Source organism: Balaenoptera borealis, assembly GCF_965194805.1.
Source record: "Balaenoptera borealis genome assembly, chromosome: 10".
NCBI classification, from domain to species: Eukaryota; Metazoa; Chordata; class Mammalia; order Artiodactyla; family Balaenopteridae; genus Balaenoptera; species Balaenoptera borealis.
Genome location: NC_138874.1, coordinates 4317424 through 4330438, shown reverse-complemented (window position 1 = coordinate 4330438; position 13015 = coordinate 4317424). Strand labels below are relative to the sequence as shown.

Below are 13015 nucleotides of genomic sequence, written 5' to 3'. Positions count from 1 at the left end.
TCAAGAAAGGCACAGGGGCCTAGAGATGGTTAAGATCAGAGGAGCTGAAATGACTATAGGAACAGAGGAGCTGCAATAGGTTAATCAACTACAAATCTAGAGGCCTCCAGTCTAACAAAACAAAGTCAGGGATGGATTTTTAAAATGACTTTAAAACCTATTAGTTATACAGAGGGCACATAGGCTGTCTTTGGGCTTAATTTCAGATTCTAGAATATTAGAATCATGTGGACTTAACATTTAGACAGGATGGCAAATGATATCGCGTGAAACACTTAGACCACGGAGTCTGATTGAGGAAACTCCCCCAACTCCTCCCCTTTCCTCCCAACCCCCCACCTCTCAGTACTGTGGGACCGCCCACAAGTTACATTAACTCCCTAAGTTCATTTCCTCATCTTTCATCTGGGGATAATAATGGCACCTTCCTCCTAGGGTGGTTATGGCCATAAGGTAAGAAAATTCATGCAACAACGCCTCGTGCAAATGAAGAGGTTATTGTTAGCTAAGGTTGATATTATTCATTGAAAGACCTTTAAAGCACGGTTTCTAAACTTTGGCACTCTTGACATTTTGGACCAGATAACAATATGTTGGGGCAGTGTTAGGGGCAAGGGGTGTCTTGTACATTGCAGGGTGTTTACCAGCACCCCTGGACTCCACCCACTAGATGCCAGTAGCACTCACACTCCAGCTGTGGCAAGAAAATAATGTCTCCAGATATTGCCAAATGTCCCGAAGGGGGCAAAAAAACAAAAACAACAAACAAACAAAAACACCCAGGTTGAAAACCACTGACCACTGTTTTAAAGGAACCAATTTAGGACAAGATGAAGTACTACTTTCTACAGTGATAGCCATTTTCTAGTGAAAGCAACCAGTGCTACATACTAAAAACATAAAAAGGTTCAAGAAGGATTTAGAAATAACACACACACACACACACACACACACACACACACACAAACTCAATGTATAAAATTTCTAAAAGACATTTGGAGTCTGGGTACTTCTGACGCTGAGGTAATGTAGACTCCCTCTTACTGACTTTAAAAGACTGTCTGGGGCTGCTGCCAGATAGGATGAGACATTACGCGGATGATCAGACCCACCTAGAAGGAGACCTGAGATGCTCCCTGTTCCTGAAACCCACTTATAAACTGCACCTGCAGCAAAAACACCTTTCGTGGAGCCCTTGGAGGGTACTGAGTTCTACAAAGTGTTCCTGAATCTCCCTGAACATCAGAATCATCAAGGGGGGCTTTTCAAACATGGAAAGTTTCAGGCCTCATCTCTACATTTTAATTTTGCATCTTAGGGTGGGGAGCCCAGACATCTGTACATTTAATAAGCACTGCCAAGTAATTGGGAACATCTGGTCAGGTAGACAGTGTCTTAAAATACGACAGAGAAGGTCAGGTTCAACTTCAACCTTAGGAAGAGACCTACAGACCACACAGTATTCTTTATGGGAATAATTATAGACTGTACCTAGATATCCTACATTAGTGTTGTCAAGCAACGTTAGCAACAAGGCTTTTACCCAAATGGAAAGTTCAATGTGAAAGTCAAGATTTTATAATAAAATAATTAATTAGGTATTGCTTTAGAATTATTACTTACAGTAATAAGTCTTCAGTTATCTCCAGTGACAGCTTTTGCTAAAAATGCCGTCACCTGTGCTCAGACAGAACAGGGGTTACTATGCTTAGTCATGGGGAGCAACGTCAAATGGTCCTCGTACATACATTGAAAATGACAAGCAAGTGAAAAGACAATCCTCATTCCATTTTCCCATCAACAACACCAGAATAGATGCTTACTAATGTCCGGTGGAAACGTTTGCTTCAGCAGTAAGAGAGGGCTGCTGATTCAGTTAGAGGGATCTGAGTCTCACTATCATGTGGGTTTCCATCTCGCATTATGCAGTTTGCAACCTACAGGTAGGGTGACCAGCTGTCCTGGATTGCCTGGAATTGAGGACTTCCCAGCATGTGGAATTTTTCATGCTAAAACTGGGCCAGATGGTTACCCTCTGTACAGTCCCAAAGCTGCCTTGCAGCTGGTACCTTCTGTATCGCTTTTCTCCAAAGCCCTCTGCATCCCTCAGATCCGTCCCTGTCCCCATCCCACCCATCTTGAGCTCTAGCTTGAGCACCTTTCTCCTGAAGTAAATGGACTGAGCCAACTGGTCACAGACCCTAAGGTATAAGTCCATGTGGTCTGTGAGCTTCTTCGCATTGATGAAACTGAGTCAAAGAAAACCTAAGAGAACCTGACCTTCTTCCTCTCTTAATTCAAGACACTGTCCACTTAAATAGTGGCTCCCAATACTCAAAAATGTTTATGAAATATAAAGATTCCAGGACTTCCAACCCTAGACTGTCTAGAGATGAGGACTGAAAATCCCCAGGTATAAAAGCTTCCTGATAATTGTGATGTGCAGGAAGCTTCAAGAACGCTCTCTAGAACACAGTGTCCCTTCGGGGTGCCATAAAATCTGCTCTTGCTGCAAGTGCAGTTTGTAATTGGATTTCTAGAACAAGGGAGCATCTCAGGCATTTTACTAGGTGAGACTAATCTTTGTATCCTGTAAACGCAAGTTAAAACACAATATTTGATCTCAAGACATAGAGAATACGGTACTTTGCTCAGACCAGCATTTCAGATGCCCCCTGCAAAAGTTAAACAACTTTAGGGACTTCCCTGGTGGTCCAGTGGTTAGGGACTTGGCGTTTCCACTGCCGAGGGCCCGGATTCAATCCCTGGTTGGGCACCTAAGATCCCATAAGCTGTGTGGCACGGCCCAAAAAAAAAAAAAAAATTAAAATTAATTAAAAAATTAAAAATCTAACCTTGATGTTTAAAGAAAAGTTAAACAACTTTACTTAAGTCATGCCTTAAATCAAGTCGAAAGTAAGGTTGAAACCTACTTAAATCACAATTTATATTTCTGAATGTTTGATTTGAATGGTTAATTAATAGCATATTATATCCAGATATTCCTGTAAAAATCCCTTGTTGGATTTTGTCCTTCTTATACCAAATATTAACATCAACAATTACTAATCCAATATTTATAGACATCCAAGGCTCAGGGTTAGATTCTAGACTTTAAGAGAAAAAATACTTTTTTAAGTTATTGTCATCTTTTACAGACTTACGGTATCTGTGCTCATCTATGCAATCACACTATCATCAGGGCTTTATGCACACACACAGAACTATAGTTTCCAGGTGTTCAAAGATCACTCAAGAAATCCATTCACAGGCTCTGAGTTAAGAACAGCTGATCTAATATGAGCATAAATTTCTCCCTTCTGAGGACACGTGGACTAGAAAATGCATGGCCTTCCTAGAAGAGTGTGTCTTGGAAGCCAATGAGACCTCACTATCCCATAAATTGAACTGTGAAAGCCTCTTTCAAATGTTTATCACTTTGGCAATATTCCTGCCAAATGAAGAAACTCCTTAGGTCCCTGAAAACATCTAGTAGGTGGTTTATAGATTGTGTCAAAGGTATTTTTTTTTTAATAAAATTACAGTGAAACATGGGCCAAATAAAGCATTCCAAGGTCCAAAATAGAGGCTGGGACTTCTTCACTTTCCCTGCATCAATTCCCAGGCAGTCATTTTAGCTAAACGAGACTCCTTATTCATAAGCTCTGCAAAGGCCAAAAACATCAGGATGGGTTTTATCTTTGAAAACTTGCAGGAGCTGTTCTTGCCTAGCGCACGTGTGCACGTGCACACACACACACACAAACACACCCCAGAGTGGAAACCTCTCTTTTTCATAAACTCTCTTGGAAGGACCCTGGCATATCTCAGATTCACCTACATTTTGGAAAATCCAGCATCCAGCCTACAGGCCTCCTCTAGAAAGAGCCTTTTGCCCATTTCTGCCATTTGACACCTAACATGGAATATATTGATGGTTCCTTTGTGTGGGTGATCCCTACATAAACTTAGTACATATTTCTATTTTATAAAGGATGTGTTAATAAGTTTATTCAAAACCCTGTCCATCCAGAATGAGAAAACGTAAAACTGTTATTGACCTTTGGAAAAAATAAGACACATACGCATAAAAGTCATGATAAAATATGTATATACACACATATATGTATATGTGTGTGTATATATCTATATATGTATCTCCATATCCAACATGCAGCAAATATTTTATTAAACAGTCTTTGCCAGATACTTGTGAAGCTATACAAAGCATCAGATAATTCAAAAGTTAATTTGTATTTGGCTTGGGACTTCTCTATGTGTTTTGTATGTTGTTTACAGGGTGTGGAATATGGGGTTGGTAGAAGAAGGGCATTGTCTAATAATCTGACTCAAATCCCTAACTGGCTTGACACTGGCTCCTACCTGATGGTATTTGCATCTCATCCAAACACAATGGCCAACAGAGCAGAGGAGCTCACCAGGCGACAAGGACAGCCAACTGGCCACCTGCACCCATAGGGAAGTAATTTACCACTTACCAGCAGGGCCACACTAGGCCTCAGCATCCTTACTATGAATAGTATTATTTCACAGGTTTAAGGATTTAAATTAATAGCTACGAAGTGCTTAGAACAGTGCCTGGATCACGGAAAGTCTTCCATAATAATAGTAGCTACTATTACTAGCTATCATTAGCCACTATTATTAATACATATTCAAACACTGGAGATGGCTGTTTTGCCTACTTAGACCATGTGGGTCTGTTTTAAACAGTAATATCTTCGATGCACTATTGCTAATGGTACAGATATAGATTACCTTCGTAAATCTCTTCCTTCAGTTCCTGGAGATAAAGGACATCTCATGAAGCAAGCTCACCTAAGCCTATTTCTACCATCCACTCAGAAACCAGTGTGCAAACCTGTGACCCACTGGTGTTACAAAAGATAAGCTGTGCTCTCATTTCCCATATAAATTTAGTATTTCTTTCCCATCAAAGTCTTCCTGGGAGCATTGATTTCCCTTCTGCTTGCTAACCAACCTACTATCCCCGAGATTAAAACTAGAGGAACTAACAGCCAAATGAGACCCAAGTTTGAGACTTTTCAACACAGAAATTAATGCTAAAAAAATGAGACAGAACAAGACAATGTAGGATCGGAAGGAGCTGTGTCACTCACCTCCACCTTCCCTGGGCTGATGGATCATCTTACAAGCAGTTAACAGAAGAAACGAAGTAGCGAGGTGGAGACTCCCCTAATCCCTCAGAAATATCATGAGCTGAGTCTCAAGACAGCACAGATGATCTAAATCCAGTGATGTATAAACATGCCACTTGTGTGTCACAGGAGACCAAATAGGAAAACGGAGACCAGTTATTATGGGTGCTTTTCACCTGACACCACGTCTGGAAGTCTGACTCTTGGCCCCCGGCTAGAGAGGGAGACCTAGATTCCAGCACATCTTCATGCCTCCTGCTCCCTCTCAGCTCCCCGGTGCACCAGGCGCCGTTTCCCACGGGGCCAGGTTTAGGAGGAAGCAGCAAGAGGTAGAACTACCCTGAGAGTACAGACGGGGACCCCGCCCCCTCGAGCCCAGGCTCTTACCTGTGGCATCTGTCCCCTCAGCAGGTGCACTCTGGCTGGACGCTGGGGCCGGATCCTTGACTCCGTGCACCTGAGCGGCTTCTTCCTGGTGTGTCAAAAAGGCAGAGCACAGATCAGTTTCCAGGGCTTGGAGCTTCAGCAAGGGATTCTGCCAGCAAAAGCAGAACATCGGGCTGGCTCAGTTAGATCCTGAAGCAACGCTAGGTCTGCAGCTCCTTTCTCCGGCGCCTGGCAGGAAGGGGGTCTCGGCCTCAGCTGCTTCAGGCAGGGCTGGTTGTGCCAGCATCAGAGGCGTGTTCTTCCACAGGCAGTCTCTGTTTCTGCTTCATATCAATCCTAACGTATATTGATTATCTGTGACACACAGGACTGGTGATTTCGTCAGCAAGAGACACTGCACCCGGAGAACCAGTCTGAGAAGGTATCTGCTTCCCCAGTGGTTGAGCCTTTACGCTTTGCAAGTGTTTCATTCATTGTGCTGACATCAGGAGCGAATGACATTAGGCCCCTCCCAGGCTACCATTCATAAAAGCCCGCAGTGCACGGAGTTACTGCTGCAGAGGCCGCCTGGCAGCTGGGAGGTGCTTCGGGGCTCCCTTATCTGCATCTGCGTGTGGGGGGTGTGCGTGCCTGTAGGTGTGTAGGGGTGTGTGTGTGTGTGTGTGTCTGTACGTGTGTCTTCTGAAGTTACTTTTCTCACATGGAATGGATACAGCTGCCTTTTACCAAGAACAGAGTGGAGGGACGGAGGGAGATGACCTTGGTCCCTTAGTCTGACCCAGCCACTGAGGGAGAAGCAGTTTACCGTTCATCACTGCCAGCACAAACTCCCCACTCCCCCTCCTCCTTTCTCATTTTAAATTCCTCCCGCGGTTCTTAATAAGGGCAAAGTCAGACAGACTGACGCACGTATGCTGCCGTGATGCAGACGCCCCGGCAAATTCATTCCCCCAACCAGGTGAAAGTGAGTCACGCCGAGTCCCTGGCTGGGGCCCCAGTCCCCTGCGACAGGGCAGCTCTGCAGGCCCCAGAGCTCCTGGTGGGGCGTGGGGGGCTACCCGGAGCAGAGCCGTGCGTCCTTTTCCCTGCTCTGACCCTGCAACACACGCATGCGCACACACGCACCCAAGCACCTGCTGACAGCCCGCCTTCAATAACCTATTCCCCACACACCCTCATAACCAACACCACATCCCACTCCAGACACACCCCCCCCGGCCCCTGGTCCACACACACCCTATCACACACACACTCCGCCCCAGATACACCCTCATTCCCATCTCACACTCTCACACCCTACCCCGCCCCTCGTGCCCTGACACCCTCACACCTCACCTCACATACACACCCCCGCCCCGCACCTCCTCACGTCCCAACCCCTCCCCGCACATATACCCTCATCATGCTGTTGATGTGAGTACATATGAACCCACAGCAGTGTTTTAAAAGCTGCTCACTAAGAAGAGAAAAACAAATACCGTATGCTAACACATGTATATGGAATCTAAAAAAAAAAAAAAAAGATTCCGAAGAACCTAGGGGCAGGACAGGAATAAAGACGCAGATGTAGAGAATGGACTTCAGGAGACAGGGAGGGGGAAGGGTAAGCTGGGACGAAGTGAGAGAGTGGCATGGACATATATACACTACCAAACGTAAAACAGATAGCTAGTGGGAAGCAGCCGCATAGCACAGAGAGATCAGCTCGGTGCTCTGTGACCACCTAGAGGGGTGGGACAGGGAGGGTGGGAGGGAGACGCAAGAGGGAGGAGATATGGGGATATATGTATATATATATATAGCTGATTCACTTTGTTATAAAGCAGAAACTAACACACCATTGTACAGCAATTATACTCCAATAAAGATGTTTAAAAAAATAAAATAAGTAAAAAATTTTAAAAAACAGCTGCTCACTGAGGAATGTCTTATATCTGCTGTCTCTCGGCCAGTTGGAAAGTGGCAGGTCCCTCGCAGGCTCAGGACCCCTCCTCTGCTCAGCTCAGAGACGGAGCAGGACCTAGTTCAAACCTCCCTGTGCTTGGGGGCTGCTGCCTGGGAGCGCACAGCTGGGATGAAGCATCTGCCTGACACCAGGCCATTTTTTTATAGCTTCTTCTTCCTCTCTGGGATGTTTTCCCAGAAGCTAAGTGTGGAAGCAAGAGCCCAAGGCTACTGACAGGACGTACAGAAGGAGCAAGGGCACCAAGTTTCTGGAAAGATTTACTACCCAAGCATCTGGGAAGCAAAAAGAATGATTCCAGGCAAGCTTCCTACTGAAGGACTTTGGACATTGGAGTGACTGGAGCGACCTCTCAAAAAGAGCAAAACTATTCTGAAAATTAAGAAATAGCGCCATGAGAATGTAAGACGGTACAGCTGCAACAGCAAACAGTATGGTGGTTCCACAAATAGGTATTTCTAAAAATAGGCAGTTCCTCAAATATGGTAATTCTGAAAACACAACTACTGTATGATCCAGCAAACCCACTGAAAGAATTGAAAGCAGTGACTCCAACAGATATTTGTATACCATGTTCATGGCAACATTATTCACAATAACCAAGAAATGTATTATGGGGCTTCCCTGGTGGCGCAGTGGTTGAGAATCTGCCTGCCAATGCAGGGGACACGGGTTCGAGCCCTGGTCTGGGAAGATCCCACATGCCGCGGAGCAACTAGGCCCGTGAGCCACAATTACTGAGCCTGCGCGTCTGGAGCCTGTGCTCCGCAACAAGAGAGGCCGCGATAGTGAGAGGCCCGCGCACCGCGATGAAGAGTGGCCCCCACTCGCCGCAACTAGAGAAAGCCCTCTCACAGAAACGAAGACCCAACACAGCCATAAATAATAACTAAATAAATAAACCCAAAAAAATTTAAAAAAAAAAAGAAATGTATTATGGACTGAATTGTCTCCCCCAAATTCATATATTGAAGCCCTAACCCCCAATGTAACTATATTTGGAGACAGGGCTTTTAAGATGCAATTAAGGTAAAATAAGGTCATAAGGGTGAGGCCCTAATCCAATATGACCAGTGCCCTTATAGAGAGAGAGAGACACCAGGGATGCACATACACAGAGGAAATGCCGTGTGAGGACACAGTGAAAAGGCAGCCATCTGCAAGCCAAGGAGGAGGCTTCAGGAGAAACCAATTTTGCCGGCACCTTAATCTTGGACTTCCTACCTCCAGAACTGTGAGATAATAAATGCTGTTTCGGCCACCGAGTCTCTGGTATCTTTTTTTTAATGGCAGCCCTAATAGGGTATTAGCAGATTAATACAAGGCGGAAGCAACCCAAGTGTCCATCAGCAGACGAACTGATAAATAAAATGTGATATATACATACAATGGAATATTATTTAGCCTTAAAGAGGAAGAAAATTTTAACACACGCTACGACATGAATGAACCTTGAGGCTATTATGCTAAGTGAAATAAGCCAGTCACAAAAGGACAAGTATCTAGAGCAGTAAAATTCATAGAGATGGCAAGTAGTATGGTGGTTGCCAGGGGCTGGTGGGGAAGGAAAGGGAGTTAGTGTCTAATGGGTACAGAGTTTGAGGTTGGGAAGATAAATAAAGTTCTGGAGCCGGATGGTGGTGATTGTTGCACAACAATGTGAATGTGCTTAATGCCATTGAACTGTATACTTTAAAATGGTTAAAACGTTAAATTTTATGTTATATCTATTTTACCACAATTTTAAAAAACAAAAAGTAAAAAAGAAAGAAAACCAGTCCTTCTCTATGTTTAGAGGGAGGACGTGGAACCAGCCACCTTCTGTAAACTCTACGTGCTCTTGTAGATTCTACAAAGCAGGGGAAGACACGGTCTTCACACCGAACCAGAGGCCATCTCTGCTACATACTATGCAGCTGACTTGGGGCAAGAATCTTGCCTATTCTAAGCCTTAATTTCCTCATGCATAAAAAGAGGCAATAATGACAGTGACAGTGGCACCTGCTCGAAGAGTTAAACAAGGGAAGGCACACAGAGCACTTTGCACAGCATCAGCACGTGGGAAACACTCAAGCACTGGACTCCGTGGTTATTATGTTCATCTCCAAACCCTGGGGGCTGCTGGGCAGAGGGCTGGTGGTGTGGGAGGCCAGACCCCATAGCATCTCTTGACCTTGACTCATCACTCTACTCCCAGGGCCTCACTCTGCATCTGCCCAGGAAGGACCTGAGACTACGTGACTTGAAAGTTCCCTTCCAACTTTCCAGGAAAGAAAAGCAAACATGTCCGTGTACTGAGGCTGGTGCACAGAACCTGACAGAACGGACGCTTGGAAGGTGTTTGTGGAACTGAACCACGTGTTCACACAACACAAATCAACAGCAAAGAATTTCACTGCAGAGGAGCTCGTCAGGTCACGTTCAGAGGACTCTCTGCTCCCCCGGAGAGCGGGGTGTAATGCTGAGACCCAGTTACCACTGGGAGTAGTCACAGGTGGTTCTCACCCATCTTCCCCGCCCTCCTCCTCCCTCACTTGTACTCATACTGAAGCTGAACCGACGCTCCGAGCATCGAAGGAGATCCATTTGCACGGCCGGTTTGTTCCTCTCTCAGACACCAGATAGGAGGAAGCTTAAAGGAATGGGGGAGAACAGAGTGGCAAATGGAACAGGAGAGAGGAGATGAAGGTCTTGAGGGACAAGAAGACATCCAAGGAGAAGGGAAAACATAAACTGCTGGAATTGAGGACCAGGAGGCCGAATGGAAGAAACTCTGCACACCAACTGTCATCAACTATGTCCCTCCCCATCCCTCACTGACCCCTTACCTGAGGACCACCTGCTGTTCCTCAGCACAGGGACAGAGAGTGGAGGCTTGGACGCCCTGTGTGGGATGGAGCCTGGTGACCAGAGAACGCACAACAGGGGAAGCTGGAGGCTTTACCTATGAGCAATCTATGCCACTGTCACATACAGGTCCTTCCAGTGGGCAGCAGGAGGAATCCAGCCTGTCCCATCAGGGCTGAGCCCCACAGAGCCTCCCCTGAGAAGGCTGGAGCACAGCTTGCACCACACACGTGAGGGTCATGCCCCCAGCAGCTGTACCAGCACACGTGCAGCTCCCAGGCTCTGGCAGCTCTCAATGCACAAAGAGATACACTGGGCTCTGGAGCATGAGACTGATGTCAGCCCCTTCCTCGTGGGGCTCCAGTCTAGTGGGAAGATGGCTACTACACAAGCAAACAAATCAAACAATAATGCCAGTTATTACTGTCATAGGGTGATGGAGGAAAGATACCACAAGCCCGCAGACGGAGTGAACAAGCAGCTGTTTCACTCTCCAACCTTGCCTGACTTGGTGACCTTTTATGCAGGAATAAGCTTTACCCCTATAGAAAAATGAAGGGCAGCCAACCCCTGTGGCCCTAGTGCTACCTCCGGCCCTTCTCTTGCTCGGGGGCTGGGTGGTGGTGGGGGGGCCTCCTGCTCCCTGTCAGGCTGCCCCCAGCCCCTCCCTGAGGCCAGCCAGCTGGCTTTTCCAGGTTTATATCCAAAGTCTCCCTGAATGGGTCTCTACGATCTGCAGGAAAACTGAACAAAGGCTGATGGATCCTCTGAAGAACAATGCCTACCTCTGCTTCCCCAGTTCTCCCATCTGGTCATCAAAGAAACCAGAGAGACGTCCGTGAAACCTAGGTGTGGTTTTCTACAAACTAATTTTTCTCTTTTACATAATGGAAAATACGTGACTTGTTTTAGAAAATACACTACTCATTTTCTCTCCTCTACAATTACCGGGCCCCACTTTAGTTGGCTGGAGTGGAGAACACCCACACAGGCTCGATGGTGGAATACTATTTTAGGATGCCTTTGTGTGCAATTCACCAGTTGCAGAGCAGAGACAGCTTACTTTTAATTTCTGTGAAGAGGTTTCGCGACCCTCTCCCATCCCTCTATCTATCCAAGAACTGTGCATAGATTCTCTGTGGCAAAATCAAACTGGAAATCTGCTCAAAACTGAGGATACAACAGGGTCCCCAAACAACCCCATTTCTACTTACCACTCTCTTCCCAGAGCTTTCCTGTTTCCTGTGTAGGCTCCACCCCAACACACACACACACACACACACACACACGCATGCGCACACGCACACACGCACACACACGCACACACCCCACCCCTCCTTTCCATCTGCCCCCTGCCCCTACCTCCCCAGGCCTTGAATTCAGCTGTAGTTGCTTCACAGTCAAATTTCCATCAAATCTTGAGCCAGTTCTGATTACCTCATCCAAAGAGGGCCCCCCAATGTCTCTTTTAGCATTTTGTTTTTTTCCTTCCCAACACTCACTATAATATAGAATTTTATTTATTTCTCTACTTGTTTATTGGCTCTTTCCAGCTCCAGAAGGGCTGGAAGCATGCTGCCATTGTTCACGGCTGTACCCAGCACAATGAGTAGAATAGGAGCCAACCATAAAAAACCTGCCATTGAAAATTAGTTTTGTTTGCCTGGACCCTTTAGGCAGTACTTGGGAGGCCCTTTTGAGTATCCAATTTCAAGCCTCCTTGCTGCCCTGGTTCAGAAATTTTAAAATGCTTACGAATCACTGAGGAGTTTGTTAAAGATGTACGCTCCCAGGCAGGGACAAACTCGGATTCTGTGGCCTGGGGCAGGGTCACTTAGATGCAGGAGGTCCAAGGTCCATGCTTTGAGAAATACTGCCCTATTCCCTAGGGACTTGACCCACCCTAAATGCTGCCTTGGTTGCCTGTTTAGCTCTACCTGTCCCAGGAACAATAGCTTTTCCCTGACCTCCAGCCTTCTGACAGCCTCATTGGCCTCCAGCCCTGGTACCCACCTCCTTGGAACGGGACCTCCACATCAGGAAGTATAAAGTATGGGGTGCTCCGAAGCAAGGCAGTGTTACCTCCTGAACTGCTGCTGCCGTCCTCTGGATGTTCTTGCCAAAAGAAGTGGGACTTCCTCCAATGGTGATGGCTACAAAAAAACGCCAAATTCACCCCATCCCTAGGGACACTGGGCATTTGGCTAATCCCTGTGGGGCCTGTGTTGCTTATGTCCCAGTGTGCTTTGCAGCCAAGTCTAACCGAAGACCAGCACACCTCTGCTCAGCCCATCCCAGCTTCCTCAGGATGGTCAGCCCTCACTGTCCTGCACTACCCAATGGAGAGATTCAATATAAGAGAACAAGCTATTCACTTCAAGTAGTCCTCTGTTGACAAGAGGATCCAGGTCCTATTCTGATAATAGCAGCACTTCTTTCTTAAACAAGGGCAATCTTGCCACCACACATGATAACCAAAACCAAATTTCCTTCCAGCCAGATGATTTGATTTCAACCAAGGAAGAGGGAGTCGTGTACTTAGTTTTACCTGTTTGTGATATCCTCAATATGTTTACTTTATTAAATAAACAATAAAAACAAGATGTTTGGGAGAGAATAATACAGTTCTATAAACTCA

General features: G+C 46.0%; 1 protein-coding gene across 9 annotated transcripts in view; it reads right to left on the bottom strand.

Annotated features, from left to right (window-relative positions):
* The window catches only part of FAM13C (family with sequence similarity 13 member C), a 134539-nt gene that overhangs the window by 36161 nt on the left and 85363 nt on the right, over window positions 1–13015 (bottom strand). For all 9 annotated transcript variants that reach the window (XM_082407452.1, XM_082407454.1, XM_082407451.1 and 6 more), the window contains one exon: window positions 5568–5652. In XM_082407452.1, the coding sequence (XP_082263578.1) occupies window positions 5568–5652 (85 nt within the window). The remainder of the gene's footprint in view (window positions 1–5567; window positions 5653–13015) is intronic.